The 23560-nt window shown below is 36.2% G+C and overlaps 1 protein-coding gene across 6 annotated transcripts in view; it reads left to right on the top strand.

Annotated features, from left to right (window-relative positions):
• LOC112048480 (neurobeachin) overlaps positions 1-23560 on the top strand; it is a 542152-nt gene that overhangs the window by 305784 nt on the left and 212808 nt on the right. For 3 of the 6 annotated variants that reach the window (XM_052888748.1, XM_052888746.1, XM_052888747.1), the window contains exons 12-25: positions 195-337; positions 2373-2586; positions 13852-14074; positions 14764-14906; positions 15346-15432; positions 15833-15936; positions 16333-16523; positions 17441-17757; positions 17921-19529; positions 19914-20059; positions 20325-20489; positions 20709-20888; positions 22105-22200; positions 22596-22703. In XM_052888748.1, coding sequence (XP_052744708.1) covers positions 195-337; positions 2373-2586; positions 13852-14074; positions 14764-14906; positions 15346-15432; positions 15833-15936; positions 16333-16523; positions 17441-17757; positions 17921-19529; positions 19914-20059; positions 20325-20489; positions 20709-20888; positions 22105-22200; positions 22596-22703 — 3726 coding nt within the window. Of the gene's footprint in view, positions 1-194; positions 338-2372; positions 2587-13821; positions 14075-14763; positions 14907-15345; positions 15433-15832; positions 15937-16332; positions 16524-17440; positions 17758-17920; positions 19530-19913; positions 20060-20324; positions 20490-20708; positions 20889-22104; positions 22201-22595; positions 22704-23560 lie in introns of all 6 variants that reach the window. The other 3 variants (XM_052888745.1, XM_052888744.1, XM_052888743.1) reach the window with 1 other exon arrangement.

Below are 23560 nucleotides of genomic sequence, written 5' to 3'. Positions count from 1 at the left end.
GAATTTCTTGGGAGGAAGAAAAGCTCTATGCTTAGACCCTGTACGAACAGCAAAGAGAATAAAACTCTTGTGTCCGAGCTTTTAGATTGATGAAATGGCGTCTTTTATATCAGTTCTTTTATATCCCTGTGTGTATTTTCATTATTAAATATATGTATTTATGAGTGTTTAATTAATGATTCCTTTGGTTACAGGAAGTAAAAGCGGTAGTGACACATTCAATACACAGCGCGCTCAACTCTATAGGCGGCGTGCAGGTGCTGTTCCCCTTGTTCGCGCAACTCGACTTACCGCATGATGCTCCAGCGACCGACCCCAAACGAGACCCCATGCTTTGGTATGATATCCTGGTACTTTGGCGTTAAATAAGTTTTAAGAAATATTATTATAAGCTCTTTTATAAGCTTGTGTAGAGCTTTTGCAAGACTAACAAAAGAAAAATTTCAAATAATATTTTGGTCTGCTTACTTTAATGAAATATTCATATAAATTAAAAATAATAAAATAAGGCTATCAAACAGAAATGTTCTATTGAAACTGGCATGTTCGTCTGGTATTGTCACTTCAGATAGGGATTGATGGAAAAATCGATTATAAAGTTTTACAACGAAATTAATATTTATTGTGTGAAAAGTATCACTTGTATGTAACCAATGTTCAAGAAGTAGGTACTAAATGTTTACCAACTGCTAAAATTCTTCTTGGTACTTTCTAAAATATAGTTTTTTTTTTCCAATTTGAACTTTATAAAACATTTACTTGGTATTGAAGAGCCATCCGCTTTAAAAATACTTTGTTTGTTAGAGAACAGCCGTTGAAAACTTGCTGGATTCAGCCATTATTCTATTTGTTGATCTTTCCATTTAGTTTTGTCACCGAACAAAGCAAACTAATTAATTAAATAGCAATACGAAATGAATGAGCTTGGAAACTTTTAGTATGACAAAAGAAAACTTTAATATCGTTAAATCCACACTGGTCGTGTAAAGTTTTAGCCGACTGTAGCAATAGTACTGCCCGCAGTTAGTTCTATAGACTAAACTAACTAGCTCTTAAATTTCCTGACTAAATCATAGCAGCCAAGTTTAGATACGAGTTCTGGGGGTATTCATTACTATTCAAGATAGGGTTGTCACAAACTGAGCAGATAGCTTTTAATATAAAATATTATTTAACTTACGCGAAGATGGTCAATTTCGTTTTTGTAAAAAATTCCTGGTGCTAGTAGTGAAATGCAATTTTTCATTGATCCAACGATGGCCCGATTAAGACTACTTGACCGACCATCGTTGTCTTAAACCTTTAAGGATGTCTGTGAAATCTCTTACTTGTTGAATTGCTATTTTCTCAGTCTCGCCGAAAATCAAAAATGGCTTGAGCGATTTGAATAATTCTTTAATTGTTTTGTAAGCTCTAATCTAATCTAATTCTAATCAAGAAATATATATATATATAAATACGAAAAAGCTTTATTAGGTAATTTTATGGGATCCTTAATTCTAACGCAGTACACCGAGCCAACCAGTCTGTAATATTTTTTAAATTTAGTTTTCACTTAATTTTTTAGAGGGAGGGATTAGCAAAAAGCTAATGACGGAAATATTATTCACGCCACGTATTAATTTAATTTTGACACTTAAAAGTTTGAAATTATGCTGAAGGCCGCCAACCCTTGCTCTAAATGAGTGGAAGCGTAACCCGGGTAAATGCGTTTTCTATGTCGTAGCCTAATCACCTTCCGAGTTAGCCAACCATCTAGAGACGGTCGGGTAATAGCTAACTCCTCAGAACTCCTAATTGCCTTGTGTTCGACCTCGGCTAGCTGGTTAGATATACGACAATTTGAGGGGATTTAAATACGGATGGATATGTCTTCAGGTTAATCGCACATTGCAGCTGGAATCAGGCAAGACGTATATCAAATAAGTACTTCAAGAATCTTTACGAGTAGGAATTATGATAATAACTCTACATTTAGGATTTTGCCTATTTTTTAACTTGTTTCATTTTGTCGTGAAACTAGTTAAATTTTAATGGATAGACTAATAGATACTTTGCCACCCCTACCTACCTATCCTTATAGTTTTACGTAACAACAAAACTCAGACGTCAGCTGAGACTATAATGTGCCATAAATTACTAGTTTATGTTCACTCTACATTTAGGATTTATCTACTATTTGAAACAAAATGAAACAAGTTTTACATTAGTTAACACTAAATATTATAAAATTTCATCTATCTTGCTGAAAATACCTATATATGAATAAATTTATACACTTCTACATGCTTATGTCGCCCCAGTACAAATTGTAATTTGAATATGGCTCACAAGGAGCATAATTTTTAATGAGGCCCGTTTATCTTCCACAGCTCAAAACTCCTCGGCTTCGTGTGCTCCCTGGTAGAATCCTGCAGCACGGTACAACAGCACATGCTGCAATGTCGAGGCTTCCTAGTAATATCGCACATGCTACAACGATGCGGCAGGGACCACCTTACGCCGGACACGCTCGCTTCGTTCTTACATTTGACTAAACACCTTGTGACTTGCTGCTCTCCTAATTCTGATCTGCTATTGAAACAGGTAATTGCATAAACCGTCTAGAATGCTTTCAAAAAATCTTTGTTAAATAACAAGAGTAGAAATTAAAATTACTTAAATGATCGAGAACATTCAAGGCTTTATGACCAAGGAACAGTTTAGATGTTAGTTATGACATTCAGGTTACTATTGCAAGTAGGTATGTATTTTTGTAGGCAATTCAATGAAAACCACCTCTTGATGCTGAGGAAGTAAGAAAGTAGCCATAAAAACCACCACCTTACCACATAATTAAAAGTTACAAGTAATATCCAAACTTGGAAACATTAGAAAACAAAGTTTGCGCGTGTAAATTCAAATTAACTCTGCAAACTCAGAAATATTAATTTGCGATCAAATCGCGGCCTTCCCGTAATTCCGGCGCCGCGCGCGGCATAGAATGGGCTGCTATGGTATATTGCCTCGTAAATAACATGAAATTGCGCGCAAGAATTTGTAACTGCCCAGATTTTTGCCATTAGGTATAGGTACCGACATTTTAACTTTGTTATTGGTAGAAATGTTGTACGGTTAAGTATTTCTTTCATCATTATCAACCCCTATTCGGCTCACTGCTGAGCTCCAACCACGCTGGCCCAATGCGGATTGGCAGACTTCACACAGAGAGTTAAGAAAGTTCTCTGGTATGCAGATATCCTCACGATGTTTTACCTTCACCGTTTGAGATGCGTGATATTTAATTTCATAAAATGCACACAACTGAAAAGTTGGAGGTGCATGCCCCGTACCGGATTCAAGCCCACACTCTCCGAAATCGGAGGCAGAGGTCATATTCACGGGGCTATCATATCTTTCATGGTTTTTACAATTGTAGAGCTTTGCACATGCATTTGAATGCTACACATTTGTTTATAAATTATGGTGTATATATGATTTTCTGTAAATAGGGGGTATAGTGAACTATGATCAAAAGGTAATGACGCGTTAGGATGTATGGCCGCTTACGGATGCCAACTGCGCAAGTTCGCTTGACATGTGCTTGTTCATTGAAATTATGCTATGACATATTACTCTTGTATCACTCATTAATGCAGAAATGTAGAACGCACTCATGTCAAATAAATCAATCGAGTTAGCGAGCAATTCAATTCACAATGTACATACTGTATAGCTGGTGTAAGCTATTTAGAGTTCGATATACAGGTCAAATTTTAATTATTTCACATTTAGTAAAGTTTACATTTATAGAAATACCTAGGGTTTCGCACTAAGCCTACAACTGAAGACATAATGTTCTTGAATCAAAACGATACCTTTTACTTTTTAGTTGATAATACTGTTTATTTGTCATATATCAATATTTTCTTAAAACAATTTTAACGGCGGCCTCTGCTGTTATAAGATATTTTGTACTTCTATAATTTTTAATATTTTTGCTGTATATTACACGCCCTGGCATTGTGAGTACACTCGTATTCACAAACAAAAACTATCAAGTGTCAGAGTATCCGAACGTTGTTGGTGAACCAAGGCTGCGTCACAGCTTTATTGTGTCCAATCAGCTTATAATTCGGATACTTTGACTGTCATACTATTGTAGTATCGTTAGTCCAGTCATTGTTAGATCTCGGAATGAAATGGAATAAGCTGATAATAATTTATGAATATTGTGACTCTGTGGAAAAAAATGGAAATTCTTAAAAATAAGAAAAAATTGGGAAACACTATCAGAATATCCGAAGATTTTCCTAAAGAGGTACTGATTAAGCGACAGGAACTACAGGAAGATCTAAAGAAAGAGAGGGAAAAGGGTAATATAGCTTTTTTAAAGTATGATAAACTAATTATAAAATCAAAGATATTAAAAGACACTCCGGAAAATAAAAAAAGACCTTTTACAACCTCTCCAATACAAGAAAAAACTAGCTTAAACCCAGGTCCTTCAAAAATCAACAAGATAGATGCTTTTACAATTATGAGAGAAAGGTCGATATCTCAGTCGCTTCCATCATCTCCACAGACAAAAAGAAATTAGCAATTACTGAACAAAAATAGCCTCCGGAAAAGTAATGAAAATAAAAATGAAACATTAAATACGTATGCAAACAATTCAAACAACTCTCCCAAGACGGCTGGTCCCCGTGGGAGGAGTAGACCAAAACCCTCCAGAGAGGATAAAAATCAAAAATTACAATTGAATACTAATAACAAAAATAGTTCAAAATGTAACAAAAGTATAGCAATATACAACCCATCATGCATCAAAACGCATTCGAATAGTAGAAAATTATCGAAAACTCTATATGTAGCAACACTCAATACAAGAACGTTAAGAACAGAAGAAAGCCTGCAAGAACTTATTCTAGCAGTAAAAACCCTCAACTGGGACATTTTAGGGATAAGTGAAATGAGAAGACTAGGAGAGGCAATAGAAGAACGAAATGAATTCATACTATACTACAAAGGAGAAACCCAAGGCCACAAAGGGGTTGGCTTTCTATTAAAAAAACACCTAAAACCAAATATTAAAGAATTTACAGGAATATCAGAAAGAATAGCTACAGTACTTGTGGATATACCAAGCTACAAGAAGGAATGGATGTTTATACAGATTTACGCTCCAACAGAACAATCAAATCTATCGGAAATTAACAAATTTTATGACGACTTATTTGAAACCATAAAGAATCACCAAAACAAATATCTTGTGATAATGGGTGATTTTAACGCCCAAGTAGGGAAAAGGTTAAATGTGGAGGAATTTGTTTTAGGGGAATATGGCTTTGGGAAAAGAAGTAAAAACGGCAAAAAGCTTGTCCAATTTCTACAAGAAAACAACTTATCACTATTAAATAGTATGTTCAAAAAAAAGGTAAGGAATAAATGGACGTGGATCTCACCAGATGGGAGATATAAAAATGAAATCGATTATATTACAACCAATTATCATAAAGCCTTCAAAAATACAAGTGTCATACAGAATCTAAATTTTAATACAAATCATCGGATGGTTAGAGGAGAAATAATGCTACAGCCCCCAAAAATATCGAGGACACACATTGCTGGTAAGAACTCAAATCAAATAGATGAAGAATCCACAAAGCATGTTGCAATATCTCTACAAGACTCAATAAATTATTCCTCTTATCAACATCTTAACGCAACAGCAAAATACAAAGTTATTGAAAAAGTGCTTAAACAGGCACCAACAGCATCGAACTCGAGAAGCTTGAAAACTAAATACTCATATATAAGAGAAACAACTAAGACATTGATCGAAGAAAGAAAATGTCTTATATCAAAACGACCTAAAAAAGAGCACCTCCCTATGATTACTGAAATAAGCAAAAAAATTAGAGAAAGATTAAGGTACGACAGGAAAATAAAGAGACTAGAAAGATTAGAATACCATATAAAAAAGACAGGTGGAATTAGAAAAGCTCTAAAAGAAATAAGAGAAACTGGAAAGGAGTGGATAGCAAACCTAAAGAAAAATAACAAGAATATAACCCAAAGGAGGGAAATTTATAAGGTGGCTACAAACTTTTATAGTGAGCTTTACTCCTCGAGCTCAAATTCAAGTAGCAAAGTTGAAAAAGCAGTGCATGATAATGAAACGGAGCCAGAGTTCTTAGTTAACGAAATTGAGGCGGCAATAAAAAGCCATAAAAATGATAAGGCAGCAGGACCTGACAAGATTTGCAATGAACTTTTAAAGGGTACAATAGAAGAAGTAGCACCAGCGTTAACATCAGTGTTTAATGAAATTCTGACAACAGGCTGTATACCTGAGCAATGGGGTAAATCACACATTATTCTAATTCATAAAAAAGGATCAAAAGATAATATAGACAACTATAGGCCAATAAGCCTAATCTCCTGTGTATATAAAGTTTTTGCAAAAGTCATTCTTGGAAGAATAGAAACCAAGCTGGATGAAAACCAACCAACCGAGCAAGCTGGCTTTCGTAAAAACTTCTCGACAATTGACCATATACATACAGTTAAACAGTTGTTAGAAAAATACAATGAGTATAATAAATCTCTTTACCTAGCTTTTATTGATTTTGCTAAAGCTTTCGATAGCCTGTATCACTGTTACATATGGAAAAGCCTAGAAGAACAAGGAATAAGTGCTACCTACATAAACATAATAAGAAACATATATACAAATAGCAAAGCAAGGATACAAATGGAGAAGCTAGGAAATGAGTTCCCTATAAAGAGAGGTCTTCGACAAGGAGATCCATTGTCACCCAAATTGTTCTCGGCGGTGCTCGAAAGCATCTTTAGGAAGCTAAACTGGGATAATATAGGTTTGAATATAAATGGCCGAAGACTTCATCATCTGAGATTTGCTGATGACATAATACTAATGGAAGAATCCCCAGCAATATTGGAATCGATGTTGAATGACCTGGCTACAGAAAGCAGCTACTATGGCTTGAAAATAAATGAAAGTAAAACTAAAGTTATGACAAATGTCAGTGAAGGTAAAAGACCAATTACAGTAGGAGGTGTAAAATTAGAACATGTAACAGAATACATTTATTTGGGACAAATAATTTCTCCTGAGGACCAAACAGCGAAAGAAATAAACAAGAGAATAAATTTGGGGTGGAAAAAGTACTGGGGACTTAAAGAAATTATGAAAAATAAGAGGACAACCATAAGTATAAAGCAAAAAGTTTTTGATACATGTGTTTTACCCAGCATAACATATGGTTGCGAAACCTGGGCGCTAAACAGGGCCCACAGGGATAGCCTTCAGAAATGCCAGAGGGCAATGGAGCATAGCATGGTGGGAGTAAAGAAGAGAGACAGGATAAGAAGCCTTGATATAAGGAAAAGGACCAGAGTTACCGACATTTTAACCAGGATGGACCAGCTTAAGTGGAGATGGACAGGTCATATGCTTCGGGATCCTCAAGAAAAGTGGAGTACCCTTGTCACACAATGGTGCCCTCGCAATGGGAGACGGAAAAAGGGACGGCAGCATAGACGGTGGGAAGACGAGCTGAAGCTTACAGCTGGCCCATTCTGGAGGAGAGTAGCTCTGGACAGGAAACACTGGCGGGAGCTGGAGGAGGCCTTTGCCATGAGGCACAATGAGATTAGGGACATAATTTAAATGTACAAAATCTTCATTAATAAAGGCTATTTTATTTTTATTTTATTTTATTTAATTTATGAATAAACCTAGTTATATTTTTTTACTTCAAATATTCTTTATAGATACTTTATCTATAAAAAATTGAGTTAAAAAAGATATTTCCAATGAAAAAATTACTTATTGCGATAATTTTTATTGCCTAATGAAAAAAAATAATGTACTTGTATGAAATGTATTGCTAAGCGCAAATCTCGGGAACGGCTGAACCGATTTGGCTAATTATTTTTTTAAGAATATTCCTTGAATTACGACGATGGATTTTTAGGAAGAAGCGCACATAATTTTACAATTGTGTAATATGTACAAAAATACGACTTATTCCGTTTTATACCGAAGCAGACCATTTTTTGAGTTAGGTGACTGGACCGAGTTTATAGATTGTGTTTATGACGACGGGTGTATATACCCAATTGGTTGAAATGGTTTATTTCTGATGACTGTTAGCGCACGCTCTACTTGCTTAACCATGTGAACACCTCCCCCACCTCTTACGTTTAATTATTATTATTTAGACTGTACCAAAAAATCCATAATTTTTTTTCGTTCCAAACGTTGCACAATTACAATACACAATCGATGGGCAACTTCAAATATCTAAAATAAAAATAAAATAAAATAAAAAAATAAAAATAGCTTTATTTCCTTACAATTACAGACATTTTTTTGAAAATTATTATTAAGGTTTACAAGTTTTATAGATTGTTAGTAGGTTAGTTGATATTATCTAATTTTTATATATTATGTTAGTAATGTTAATTTTTCATTTCATTATTCTTTTTTGTAAGGACTGCATAAAGCAGTGAAAGCCTCCTCCAATTGTAGCCATTGTATTCTGTCTCTGGCTGTTCGTTGCCATGTTTTACCTGCAACCCTGACTATATCGTCACTCCACCTTCTTAATGGTCTACCCCGTTTGCGTTTTGAGTCTCGTGGGTACCAGTTTGTAACAATTTGGGACCATCTATCGTCTGATGTTCTTTGTATGTGGCCTGCCCATTTCCATTTAAGGCGGAGAACATGTCGAGCAGCATCTTTAGCTTGGGTTCTTTTCCTGATGACTTCGTTTTTAACTCTGTCCTTTAATTTTAGTTTCAAAAAACTACGCTCCATGCCCCTTTGGCATTTGCTCACTTTGTCCAGGGTGTTTTTATTTATTGGCCAGGTTTGGGCTGCGTATGTCAAACAAGGTGTAAGGCAAATGTCCATTGCTTTTGTTTTTAATTTTGTGTGTAAGTTTCCCTTGAAAACTTCCTTCATGGCCCAGTATTTATTCCATGTGTTTTTTATTCTTCTATCTATTTCTTTTTCTGTGCCAGACTTGAAGGAAATTAAATGACCGAGGTATACATAGTCTTCGACATATTCTAATCTAGAGGATGTGATATAGATAGGTACTTCAACTTTGTTTGTCATAACCTTTGTTTTGTTTTCATTTACTTCCAGACCCCTAGCCGTACTTTCTTGATTGAGAGACTGTAGCATGCTTTCTAGTTCATTTGGGTCTTCAGAGAGTATAACTAAATCATCAGCAAAACGTAAGTTCGACAGATATTTGCCATTTATCATTATTCCCTTGTTTTCCCATTGTAGATTTCTGAAAACGCTCTCTAGAACAGTGATAAATAATTTGGGTGATAACGGGTCGCCTTGTTTTACACCACGTGCTATTTTGAAGTATGGTCCTGGCTCTTCTAGCTTCACTCGAGCTTTGCTAGTTCTGTAAATTTCTTTTAAAAGCTCTATATACTCTTCATTCAAGCCCTGCTCGTTGAGTGATTGCCATATAGAACTATGATACAGGGAATCGAAGGCTTTTGAATAGTCTATAAAAGCTATATATAATGGTTTGTTATATTCCGTGTATTTTTCTATAATAGTTTTTAAAGTGTGGATGTGGTCGATCGTTGAGTAGTTCTTCATAAAACCTGCTTGCTCAACTGGTTGGTTTTCGTCAATAATCTTAGTTATACGTCGTAGTAGAGTTGTTGCGAAGATTTTATAAACACACGATATAAGGCTGATGGGTCTGTAATTTGATATTTGTTTTGGGTCTCCTTTCTTGTAGAGTAATATTATTTCTGAAGTTGTCCACTGATCAGGAATCGATTTCTGTCTTAAAATTAGGTTGAATAATGTAGTAAGTGGATCAACTAAAATATTAAAACCGGCTTTCAACATATCATTTGTAACCCCATCAGGCCCTGGACATTTTTCCACTTTTAGGTTCTTTACTGACAGTTCTATTTCGTCTTTTATAAATGGTAGAACTGGGTCGCTATTGTTTAATCGGGTAGATTCAGAAATATCATCATGTTCAGTACTTTTGTATAGATCTTCATAAAATTGGGTAGCTATTCTCATTATGTCTTTTCTATTTGTAACAACAGAACCAGAAGTGTTTTGCAGTTGCGTCATTCTTTGTCTAAAGTTGCTATTTAAATGTTTGTAGGCCTTTTTTGTGCCTCCTGTTTTTACAATAAATTGCTCTAGGGTATTTTGTCTATAGTCTTTAATGTTTTGTTTAATTTTGTTGTTTATTTCTTTATAGGTATAACTTAGTTTTCTCTTATCTTCTTTCGTTCTATTTTTTTTATTTTTAAGGAGAATGATTTTGCGTTTCAGGTTAAGTATGTCTTCGGTAATGATGTGATTTCTCTTTATATCCTTCTTTGATAAAGAGCATTGTTTTAAGCTTTTTAAAAATGCCTTTTCAAATAAATTATAGTATGTCTCCACAGGTATGTTTAGATCGTTCGGTAAATTAGAGATCTCTTTTTCAAGAGTCGTGTGATCTAGATGTTTATTTGATTGTTTTGTTCTACAGAGTGCCCGAGATCGTTTTACACTATTTGTTTTTAATGTTAATCTTATCAACCTGTGGTCGCTTGGATGTAATAATTTGCTAATTGTGGAATAGTTTCCTACATATTTCGGAGCATTTGTGGTCAAGTAGTCAATCTCATTTTTGGTCTTGCCGTCTGGCGAAAGCCATGTCCACCTTAGCTTATTAGGTTTTATGAATAATGTATTTGTTATTTTTAGTTTGTGCTGCAAACAAAAATTTAGGAACATTTGACCTCTTCTATTTCTTTTACCATATCCATATTGACCCATAATTATATGCTCATCCGGTTTAGGTTGACCTATTTTTGCATTCATGTCCCCCATGAAAATTATTGTGCCCGTGCATTTCTCCATAGCTATTTGTAGGTCGTCATAAAACTCTGTGATTTCAGCTTCGTTACAGCTTTCCGTAGGTGCGTAAACTTGTATTAAATAGTACAGTTTATTGTGAATCTCAACTTGCAATAGACAAACTCTTTCGGATATTGCGACAAAGTCATGTATTACAGTATTCTTTTGTTTTTTCACTAAGAATCCAACTCCTTTCTCACCTTGTATTTTACCATAATGATAGAGTACATGGTTGCCCCTGTCAATAATTTTAAATCCTTCTCTTCTTACTTCGGAAATACCTATTATATCCCAGTTAATAAATGAGATAGCGTATTCTAATTCTATTAATCTTGCTTCGTTTGCTACTGATCTTGCGTTAAAAGTGGCAATGTAGTATTTTTTGCAACTTGGAGGGTTATAGTCTACTATCCCCGCGGTGACTAGCCGTACTGGGGAAGGTTTATTGAAATTTTTAATGGCAGTTTTGCTTTGCTGTGCGGTGACAGTGGAGCTATTTTCGGTATATTGGGGAGGCGATGCTAGCTGCTAGTCTTCGTTATCGCTCAAGAGAGCAGCGGAAGTAGAGTGTTTTTGAAAAGTATCGCTATTTTTCTGTAGATAGCAATTCATGGAGCTTTGGCCTTTTTTATGTGGTTTGTTTTTCTTCGCCAAGTGGTAATTTGGAGCAGGTACAGTTTGGTGCTGATAAGGGCTGCTCATTTTGCTTGGAGGGGTAGATTCTAATTCCCTTTTTCTCAAATTTTGGCTGTTTCTGGCTTCATCTACCGTATAGTTATCGCCTTTTTTAGGTTCATATACCACCAATCGATCCTGACGAAGATATGCTATCTTACCATCGCTACGGGCTTGTTTCAATTGATCTTGGAGTAACTTTCTTTTTTCTAAAACCTGCTGTGGATAGTCTTCCTTAAAATAGATGTTTTTGTTTTTGAGGTTTCTTTTGTTTCTCATGACAGAAAGTTTCTTTCCATATGTAGTAAATGTTATCACAATAGGTCTTATTTTATTTTCCGTTCGTTTGCCCATTCTCATTACTAATTCAATTTCATTTCTATAACAGTCTACTTTCATTTCTTTTGTAATAATGTCTAAGATTTTATTTTCCAAATCTTCATACGATTTCTCGCCTTCTGAGACTCCGAAAAATACTAAATTTTTGCTTCTAATCTTTTTTTCTAATGTGAGAATTCTTTCATTTTGCTCATCATTACTCTTCTTTATTAAATCAATCTGCGACTGAATATTTTGGAATTTCTTATCTATATTTTCATTGATTGATTTTGTGATGCGCTCTTCGACTATTTTTAACGAGTTCTCTGAGTCTTTCCTGATATCGCATCTAAGTTCGCGAAGTAGCTGTTCTAAATTGTTCATTTTTTTTTTTTTTTTTTTCAGTTGTAGATGTTGTTTTTAAGCGAAGTTTGTTTCTCTAGTGTAACTTTTACTTTTTTTTACTTAAATAACTATAAAAACAAGATTTCTTTTTTATGACCAGGATTCGATCCAGCGACCTAGCTGTATGTAATTCAACGTAGGTAGCCGCTGCGCCACAGATCCAGTTACATATTATGTCGAAAATAATCTTCCAATTGAACGATGTTGTATATAGGTATATTGTTGTGAAATATAATTTGTTTGTATCAATTTCAAACGGTTTACTTTCCAAAATATTCAATATTGGCAGAGTTATATTTCGCTGTTAATAATTTTATGGTGCTTGGTGAGTTCTAAATATACAAGTAGCGACATCTGTTCACAAGTTCTTGTAATACTTGATTGACGTCTTTGATTGCGTCCTCGTAGTTATAAGGCATTCCAGTAGGTGTCGCAACTAGTAAATTTTTATTTTCGTACCGTTTTAACAAATAGTGACTTTTTCATTAATTTGTTTAAAAACTTTATTATAAATAACGATTTTATTCACTGTCCTTCCTTTTTTAAGTTTATAACACGGGAAACTCACATAGTCCAGCTTTAGTCTTCAAAGTCTATTGATTTGTACACTAATTGTTAACGGTTAAGCTTGAAAATGTTTTACTGTTTATTTTCACTGAACACAATAACTAAGTTTAGATAACGTTCACACATGGGTAAGACTCACTTCTACACACAATACACTTATTTTTATGCGAAAAGTAATCAATATTCTATTTTTAAGTTAGTTTTTATACGGAGCTTAGTGTTGATACCGACAGCGCCATCTGTCATCCATTCAAATATCTACATATTTTATATTTTGAAATATTTCCATTCTGCATAAATTTTAGTTTCAGACACAATGCTTTTGAACACGACGTTATAATATTATCATATGCCAGCAATGTAAAGGGAATATTTATATTAGAGAACATCACTTACAGCACAAATTGTAGTTTGATGCGTGCACGAAACTTCCAAGTGCAATGGTGTATTTTAATTCAAATTAGTAGTATAAATCAATAAAACATTGTTAATTGTACATTTATGTAAAGGGACTTTTTTATTAGGTACCTAAAAGCTTTATTCTGATCAAAAAGTTTAGCTTAACTTCGATGTTAAAAAAGCAATATTTTAACATAAGTGTACGATAGTTAGATTGCTAACATAATTTCATCAGGCGTATTGCACCAAAGTATTCAAACTAAACAACAAACACTTTTGTACCTGATACATTATAGAATTGAACTATTTATTTAAGTCCAGGACCAATTATGTTTGCCTAGAAGGTACATACGTTAAAAGTGCATAAGATTATAGTGAATTTTGAAAGCACATTGTAAAATTTTAAAATTAATACTGTATATGAGATACATTTTTTAAGACCAAAGGATAAATCTTTTATTTTAATCTTTTATATTATATCAGACCCTTAGCAAGAGAGCCAACGCTACCAGTCATCGGACAGTTAGTAGTCTATGCTAATCCAGTCTTTTTGCGAATCCTTCCTCACATGGCAGCTCTTGGACCACATACTCTTCAACCCTGCGCTATGGATCCACACACCTGCCGCTGTTCAGGCGAGGCTATACTGCTACTTGGCGACGGATTTCCTTGCCGATGCACACATATACGGCAGTGTCAGACGAGTCAGCACGGTGCTGCAGACAGTACACACATTGAAGTATTACTATTGGGTTGTGAATCCGAGGACGAAGAGTGGGATTATTCCTAAAGGAATGGGTATGTTTGATTTTTATTCTAACGCTTTATCTGCCAGTAAGATCTATCAATAATCTATAATATGTAGAAATGGCTAGATAACTGCAACTATTATTAGTCAGGTTCTATTTAAAATCTAAACCAGTTTTCAACTGATGTTTTATTTTTCTTCCAAGTCGTGCATTCTTGACATAGTGGTTGTGTTTATACGATGCGCCATGCGATGGTCCTTTATTTTTGGCAGTTGGTTGTATTGTGTGAAAACTCGGACATTGTATTTTGGGTTGCCGCATTCACTAAGTCCATCATCGAGTACCTCTGGATCTTGTCCTAAACACTCAACGTAGTCTTCATTCTAAACTAAAGAATTTCAAAATTCGTAATAGAACAGTTGACAAAAGCCTTTTGCTTTAAGCATTAAATCTTGTAAGATGAAGTTATTGGTTTGGAAAGTCGTTCAAGACATTTTGATAAACGCCTCCATCTCTAGAGCGTCGATCGTACGATGGTCCTGTAGTCGCAGACCAAGTTTCAATACCATTGAGAAAGTTATGAAAGACAAGATACATCATGAGTTGAACCTTAGTCGTTCTAGTGATTCTCTTATCTTTGAATATCTTGTTTAACTTATCCAACGCCGATGTTTTATGCAAAATATTTCTTATTTACTTAACAGTTGTTAAATTTTTTTTTATTGGTAAAAATTGCAGAAGGACCGCGACCGGCCCACAAAGACATTTTGACGATCAGGGCGTACATCTTGCTGTTCTTGAAACAACTCATCATGATTGGCAACGGTGTGAAGGAGGACGAGTTACAGTCGATACTCAACTATTTGACCACTATGCACGAGGTATGGACATCTTTTTTAACTTGCCAATACTTGTAACCACCACAATTTTGTCCCAGAGTCACGGGAATTTGATGTGATTGTATTATTGACTAAATAAACCTAACACTATTTCTAAAAACTAACTAACTACAACTTATGACTCAAAAAAAAACATTTCAATGAGGATCTACTAGAACCGATTTACGCAATATATTCGTATCCTTTAAAACTAATGGTTAAGTTCCTGTAAATCTTAACCATATCACAATTTGTTATTTTATTGTATATCTTACTAATAAAACGTAAGATTAATCAAGTTAGGCGCTAAAAATTCGAAATAAACGAGGTTCAAGAAGCTTGGTACTTTTAATAGTTCTTAGAAAATCTTTGTAATTCGTAAGTTGCGAGTTTTAAAAAGACCATTTTGATGATTCATACTGTTAACACTTTGTTGTTTCAGGATGAAAACCTACACGACGTGTTGCAAATGTTGATCTCCCTGATGTCGGAACACCCCAGCTCTATGGTACCGGCGTTTGATGGAAAAGTAATCTATTTCGTCTTTACCTGCTTATGCCATTTATATTTACTGCGATACGTAAATCTTACCAAACATTTTCAACATTCAACAAGAAGTGCTTATTGAGCTTCAAAATACATAGCTTACAAAAATCATAACATAGTGATAAAAACGTTTGATGTATTTCGGTCTCTGGTGAAATTAGTATTAACTGGCTTTGGTTCGATTTTCGGTCTAAATTGGTCCCGGTCTTGCTTTCGGTAAGGTTTTCATTATCTATTATCTCTATTAGCCTATTTCAGCGTTATACTACAGGACATGGCCAGGCCTCCTGATATAGAGGGGATATTAGAGATTTCACCAGAGATTATTGAATAGAATTAGCTTTAATTTGATAGCTAACTGTTCATTTTGATGTTGCTTTTAGGGTGGTGTGCGGACTATCTTCAAACTCCTCGCTTCAGAGAGCCAGTTGATAAGATTGCAGGCGTTGAAACTTCTGGGTTTCTTTCTAAGCAGAAGTACACACAAGTGAGTATTTTACAAATTTGCTATCAATCATAAAACATTTCTTGTTTAAAACTGGGATTAAATTTAAGAGAAAAATAAACGAACAATAGCCGACTAAGTAATAAAGATCACAAGTTGTTAAATTCTTTAATTGAGAAATTCGTTTAAGTTGAGAAATTTTGTTTAATAAATAATTTGAAATTTATTTTGAACTAATCTAATGATTTTATGATATCGTGTCGTATTAGCATTGGACGTTTTCCACGGCAGCGCCGCAAAAATATAACTGTATTTTCTAAAATAATAATCACAGATAGCCAGGCTGATGCTTTGCACAGAACATGAGCTAATCAATCTGTCATCAGTCGAGGCAAAGAATGATGATTGAATGAAGATGTATCAAACAATGTATTTCAGAAGAAAATACGACGTGATGTCGCCCCACAACCTGTACACGCTGCTGGCGACGCGGCTGAGCGCGAGCGGCGAGGCGCTGGCGCTGCCGGTGTACAACGCGCTGTACGAGCTGCTCACCGAGCACGTGGGCCAGCAGATCCTGTACACCAGCCACCCGGAGCCGCAGCCGCACTTTCGCCTGGAGAACCCGAGTAAGACTGCACTAGTACGATTTGCTCACACGACACGCTACAATTTCAACAGCCCCCCCCCCCCCGCAATCATACGCCCCCCGTCGCCCACATACAATAGCAGTGTCATTTTTTTTATTTTTTACTTAAAACTAGCCTTACAGGTATGACCTAATTCGCTAGCTTAGCACTATATTATAAACCTAAAACTTAATTCTATTTACCTAAATTTATACATCAAAGAATTAAGACTACAAACCACTCAGCAATTCTTGTGAGTTCACTCAGAGTACGAGTAAAAGAGAATATGTCGATGTTCTAAGCTACGACGTTCAGAGTGCGAAGTGCGCACGTCAACGGAGCTTTTTTTTGCTAAAATTGTACATCCGCTCGGTACCACCAGCAACTGAGGCTTGCGTCTCCGCGACACGTAACGGTCCGGGACGTTAAGGTTCACATGTACCTCCGCATTATACACCTTTCCTCATAGGAGTTTAAAGATATATAACACGAGTGCCAGTTCCCGTCTAACCCGCAGTGCATTATATCCGACCATGCCTAGTATAAATAACGTTGGATACATTAATGGATATAATGGATAGTATGGGTATACCCCTTATAGCTTCATGTACAAATACCTAATGAATTTATTCTGCACGCGCTCCAACATTAGGCTATATTTAACCTCATGTGGAGCCCAGTTACTTTCTAACTGGCTTCTCACCAAAGCATTATAAAGCACTATTACCGTTTTTATGTTGCTGACCCCTAACAGTACGCAGCAGGAAACAACGAACTTAACAAGCTATAGTTATTATTAGTCGTATGTCTGTTGAGCCTCATTTATAAACATCCGATAAACTTTAGCTTAAAGTATTTGTACTCGTAGTGCAATAAAAATATAATATAATAATTTTAACACTTCTGTATTCCCACAGTGATTCTGAAAGTCGTCGCCACTTTGATCCGCCAGTCAAAACAAACAGAGCAACTGTTAGAAGTCAAGAAGCTTTTTTTATCCGACATGACGCTACTGTGCAGCAATAATCGAGAAAATCGACGGACTGTCCTACAAATGTCCGTGTGGCAAGAGTGGCTTATAGCCATGGCGTATATACATCCAAAGAACGCAGAGGAACAGAAGATATCCGATATGGTGTATTCGTTATTCAGAATGTTACTACACCATGCCATTAAACACGAGTATGGTGGGTGGCGCGTCTGGGTCGACACCTTGGCGATTGTGCATTCAAAGGTAGGGATAACTTTTTTTTAATTTATTAAATAAATTCAATAATTAGATTATTTTTAAATTTTATGAAATCTTAATTCTGCTAAGTTCTACCTACCTACGATACCTTTTTGGAAAGCAAGGTTTTATTATCTACAGAATATATAACATTGTCAATATATTACAGGTCTCGTACGAAGAATTCAAACTACAGTTTGCTCAAATGTATGAACATTATGAGCAAAGGCGAGCTGATAACATCACGGACCCAGCGGAAAGACAACAGCGTCCCATTTCCACCATATCCGGTTGGGACAGACATACGGACGGACAAGTCAAGTCCAGAGTTCTACCAGACACTGACGATAGTGTCGACAGTACCCCCGTATCTATTAGAAAGTCTAACGTACTTAACCACGGAGCTCAAACTGAAATAGGTAAAGGGTTATCTCTTAGAGAAGTTGAGTCGTGTCGATGTAAAAAGTCTAGTGAAAGTACAGAAGATAGTCGGACTACAGTAGTGTATAGTGAAGTGTGTAAAGTGCATAGTCCCGCCAAAACTGTTACAGTTAATACCGAAGTGCCCTGCGATGAAGGTTGTGATAGTAGTAATACTGAAGTCGAACACGCCATCGACGAAGAAGCTATCGAGCAAAATATGCTCAATGCGAATACCGAGTTAATCCAATCAATTATTGAAACTAAACTTCTAGAAAGTACTGAATCTGGAACTGGAACGATTGAACTTGATTCTGTGAAACTTGACAAACCCTTGTCGCGACAAGGTAGCTTAGATTACATTCCTGTTAGAGATGTGGGTGATAATTTATTAAAAGACGATAATACTGATAGAAGCGAAGGCCTCCCTTCTAGTCTATCTGTAAGTGAAACAGCTAGTCCAGAAAGAATCGCTGATGCATTAAATATAGTCACTGAAAGAGAATCTGAACTATCAGATCCGTCCGAATTATATTTGACTCCGAGTGAAGCGACTAGTCCCAAAAAAATACAAGATAAGACAGATTCTAGCATACCAGATGATTTCGCGGATGGCATTCCAGACGAATCAACGGATGACCCGAAACATATTGCTATTAATATAGTTAATGACGTACTGACAGTTGCTTTAGAGACTGTTAGATTAAAAACAGACGATGACACAGATTCAGGTGCCATTTCGGGAGGTATTCCTTCAGAAGGAAATACGCCTAATGGAAGAGAGGATCTTGAACAAGATATTGAAGATATTTTAGACCAAAAACAAGCTGCAGAGAATATTGCTAATGAGATAGTTATGGATATTTTAGCTTCAGTCGTCTGTAGAACTGAAGAAGTTATAGAACCAGATAGTTTACATAGTCCAGAACGAGTAATTCCTTCAGCTCATCCTCATGAAGGTAACGTATTACCTCTTGATGGTGAATTTATAGTTCCTTCAAAAGAAGAATCGAATAACGAATTTGCAGCTATAGAAGTTTTAAATGACGAAAATGCCAAAAATGAAAGCCAAAGAATAGAAACGAATACACCGGAGGAGCCTAAAACGCCAGAAATCCCTCCGATATCGACGATTAGTGAAAATATTTCCTTAGGAAATAAAAAGCAACAAGAACGCGACGAGGAAAGGGTTGGTGAGAGTGATAGAGACAAAAGAAGAGTAAGTTTACCGGGCGGTAGTGAGATGAAACAGGACAGCAGCAGAGAAGGTGTGTCCTCACAAGGAACGAACACGTCGAAGTCGCCAAAGCGACCTCGCAGTGCCTCCACAAGCACGCAAGTGGATTCTAATCATTTCGGTAAGTTTTCCTCCTCTAATTTGGCTGTTTGACTTGATAGTGGAAGCTATAACCTTTTGACTAATCTCTTTACCAAACTTTTGACCCTATGTTCTTAACTCAGACCAATTACTATAGGACCTGCCTCGCTAGAAGTTGCTCCTCTATCAAAAATGTATGATCACGATCTAACGAGTTCATACAAACTGCGTCTCTAGGATCGCTGTTTCGTCGTGTTAAAATTAATTACACATGTGTGTATTACGATTTAAATTTATAGTTGTGTGTAGTGTAAAGTTAGACACATAAGGTTTTGGTAGGCTTCGATTTCAATATGATCGAACTTTAATGTTAATTTGCACTCATCATACGAGTCTTTACTTTGTTGACTATCTAACTTTACAGAAACGAAGCGTCCGTCTAAATGCAGTCGGCCGATGTTCTCGCCGGGACCGACGCGCCCTCCGTTCCGCATACCGGAGTTCCGCTGGTCGTACATACACCAGCGGCTGCTGTCTGATGTGCTGTTCTCATTAGAGACAGACATACAGGTATTATATTATTGTCTACATATTTTATTCATTTCATTTTATTAGGAATCCTTGACAATGTGTTTTTCTTATAATAATACAGTCACAGATTTAGGCCCTTAAGACAGAGAATATATCTAACAAGATATTGAAGATATCAAGCGAGTTTTTCAAGAACTTTGTTGTGTTGCAAGAAGCAAAGTTCTTACTAAGATATCAAAATTATTTTGTTAATATTATTGTATATGTAATTTTCAAGTGAACGCACTTATGTAATATATTACAGGTGTGGCGGAGCCATTCGACCAAGTCCGTGATAGACTTCGTGAACAGCAGCGAGAATGCGATATTTGTTGTAAACACGGTTCATTTGATAAGTCAACTTGCTGACAACTTGATCATCGCCTGCGGTGGATTGTTGCCCTTGCTTGCTTCTGCCACATCGCCTAATGTAAGTTATTTGATTTCTCTTTGAAGATCAATACTGCATCTTCAATTCACGATTCAATATTAAAATAATAAAGCACAATCCCCTTTATTAATTGTTGGCTCCGTACTACTTCTTAAGGAAATATAAATATAAATTTTTATTGTTTACCATAAAATACGAAAATCTGCTGTTAAAGTAAGACAGTTATTTTTAAATGGTGCTATAATTTTTCGATTTCAGAACGAATTGGACGTGATCGAACCTACTCAAGGCATGCCGGTAGAAGTGGCAGTTACATTCCTACAGAGGCTAGTGTCTATGGCCGATGTTCTGATCTTCGCGAGCGCTTTGAATTTTGCCGAATTGGAGGCGGAGAAGAATATGTCTAGCGGAGGGATTCTGAGACAGTGCTTACGATTGGTGGGTGGAAATTTCTAGATTTTCTAGGGGACAAGAGCGCCAAAATTTTAGATCGCTCTGAACAAGTCGTAAATGGCTACAAGATTACATGGTGGATGGAATCAAGCCGATTTCAAGCCAAAAAATCCGAATAATTTAAATTATCTAAATATATGTTGTCACAATCGTGCTAATAACAGATCGATGCAAAATGATGATGATTTTGTGTAACTCGGGTAAACTGATTCGGAACGAACTTGCATTTTGGCGTGTAGAGTTTTACTTTATTTATTTTAGACATAGCCTTAATTGGGACAGATTATTTGTAGGTACGTTTTAAATGTAGCTGTAATTGTAATCAATTAATGAAAAACCAGTATGTTCATACCATAATACAATACACCTTCGTAGTACTTAGAAGGATCGTTGATTTGGATGACAAAGTGTTGCGTACATTCATAGATACGAGTATTTCACTTATATGTTTAGTTATTTGTTTCTGTTTCTCTTACGTGACATGTGTTTTTCTACATCTTGTTTAATATTTTTAGATGTCGAGATATGCTCTGAGAATATGTTTAGTTTGAGTGTCTCTTTTTTGAAAAACCTTAGATAGGTATTAGGAGTATCCAAAATACTATGAATTAGTTATTTTTTTTCTTAAATCTATCATATCTCTCAACAGCAAATAGTAGGAACTCTTTCTTCTTTTGGACGTGTGCTTTATATTTGGCAGTACTTCTCTACAAAATCTTTTGAATGGTTAATGTTAAAAAATAAGTCAGACAAGTAATGCCATATCAGGAGTACAAATAGCAGGTTATTTATGTCATTGGAATTAGAGACTAGCTCCCATTATAACATTGTTTTTACATGAAAATAATTACTTCCTTTTACCAATTAGCTGGTTACTAAAGTTGGATGGGTTCAGTCTCATATTGTTTGGCATGTTGGTGAATATGTAGCATTAGTATAGATCAGGGTTTCTCAAAGTAACCCGAATCCCTATGGCTTCGCTATATGACGGGGGTTTTGCGCCATGATATATAATGAAGGCTTGATGACTGCCAGAAAATAATTTCTTTTGATTGTATTTGTTTATTGTAATTAAGAGTTTGTGATGGGCTCGCTGCCATCTAAAATCTTTAATGGTGTATGTGAAGCCATAAGTTTGAGAAACCCTGGTATAGATGATAGTAGAGAGTGTAGCTGTAGTTGTAGCGACATTTGTCAACAGGTGTGCACGTGCGCCGTGCGAAATTGTCTCGAGTGTAAAGAGCGACAACGATGCGCCGCCGCGAGAAACAACCGGAACGATTCACCTTCGCCCAAGGTATGCTTCCATGTATGTTCTAGGACCCTCTTTGTTCTAATATTGTACGTTATATGTGAAAAAGAAGCAAAATATTCGATTTTACGTCATGAAGACAATCTTACTTTTTTATATTCAGTCTAAACTTATCAATAAGTAATATTTTTTCAGTTACTTTTATGAAATATTTTTTCAGTTACTTTTATGTCAACGACTATATTCGACTATCACGGAAAATCTGTGGTATGTATAAAATGGAATAGGTACTAATAGCTACAACATCTTGCATACATGCAACAAGTCATAGCGAAGTTTTAGATTACTTATACTTTAGTTTTAGTTGTTTTTAATTTGAGGTCTTACGTCAGTTAACTTTTCACAACTGTTCAAATACATTTAATGCATACCTACTGCAGAGCGTGGTGGCCAGTCTAGCAGATGCTTCGAGTCCAGTAAAAGACCCGGAGAGACTTCTTCAAGACATGGACGTGAATAGGCTCCGCGCTGTCATTTACAGAGATGTTGTAAGTATTCAATATTTTTATCTAGTAATCGTCATATCTGTTGTCAACTCATTACTTGCATGCAATGCGTTACGGTGTCAGTTATCTTTAAATTCGGTCATGGTCCTGCTACCCACTGTACCTTCCGGTATTGTCATCATCATCATCATCATCATCACCACCAACAATTATGCATTTAGGCTGGACATATGCATCTTTTAAGCAGCGCCAGCCCGCTCTATCTTTGGTTTTTTACATCCAATCTATGCCAGCCACCTTCTGGAGGTCGTCGCTCTGCCTAGCGGGGGGGCGCCCACACTCTGCTTACCGAGACGCGGTCTCCACTCAAGGATCGTACGACTCCAACGACCATCGGTCATCCGACAGACATGATCAGCCCTGCCACTTCAATGTACTGCCCTGAGAGCTACTTTCGTTCTTTGTCGAATCTCTTCATTCCAGATTTTATCCCTGAAAGAGATTCCAAGCACAGCTCTCTCCAGAGCATGCTGAGCGACTTGGAGTTTGTGGACTAGCTTTGCTGTCAGTGTCCACGTTTTGGCACCGTAAGTTATGACTGGTAGAATGCACTGGTCTGGACTTTCGTCTTGAAATATTGTGGTGTTGGTGACGAGAAGACTAGGCGAAGCTTACTCACCCCAACTGTATTCTCCGATCAGTCTCCTACTTGAAGCTGTTTCTATCCAAATGTTAAATATTAACGAACAGCTTCGAAGGAAGAGCCATCAACAGTAATAGGTCCCGGAGCGACTAGATCATTTAACATGACCTTGGTCTTGTCCAGGTTCATTCGGAGACCAACAAGTTGGGAAGCATCATGAAGGCTATCCAGCATGTCTTGATGTTCCTGCAACGAA

Source organism: Bicyclus anynana, chromosome 23 (genome assembly GCF_947172395.1).
Source record: "Bicyclus anynana chromosome 23, ilBicAnyn1.1, whole genome shotgun sequence".
Lineage (NCBI taxonomy): Eukaryota > Metazoa > Arthropoda > Insecta > Lepidoptera > Nymphalidae > Bicyclus > Bicyclus anynana.
The sequence above is the reverse complement of the archived record's forward strand: the minus strand, read 5'-3'. Positions and strand labels throughout refer to the sequence as shown.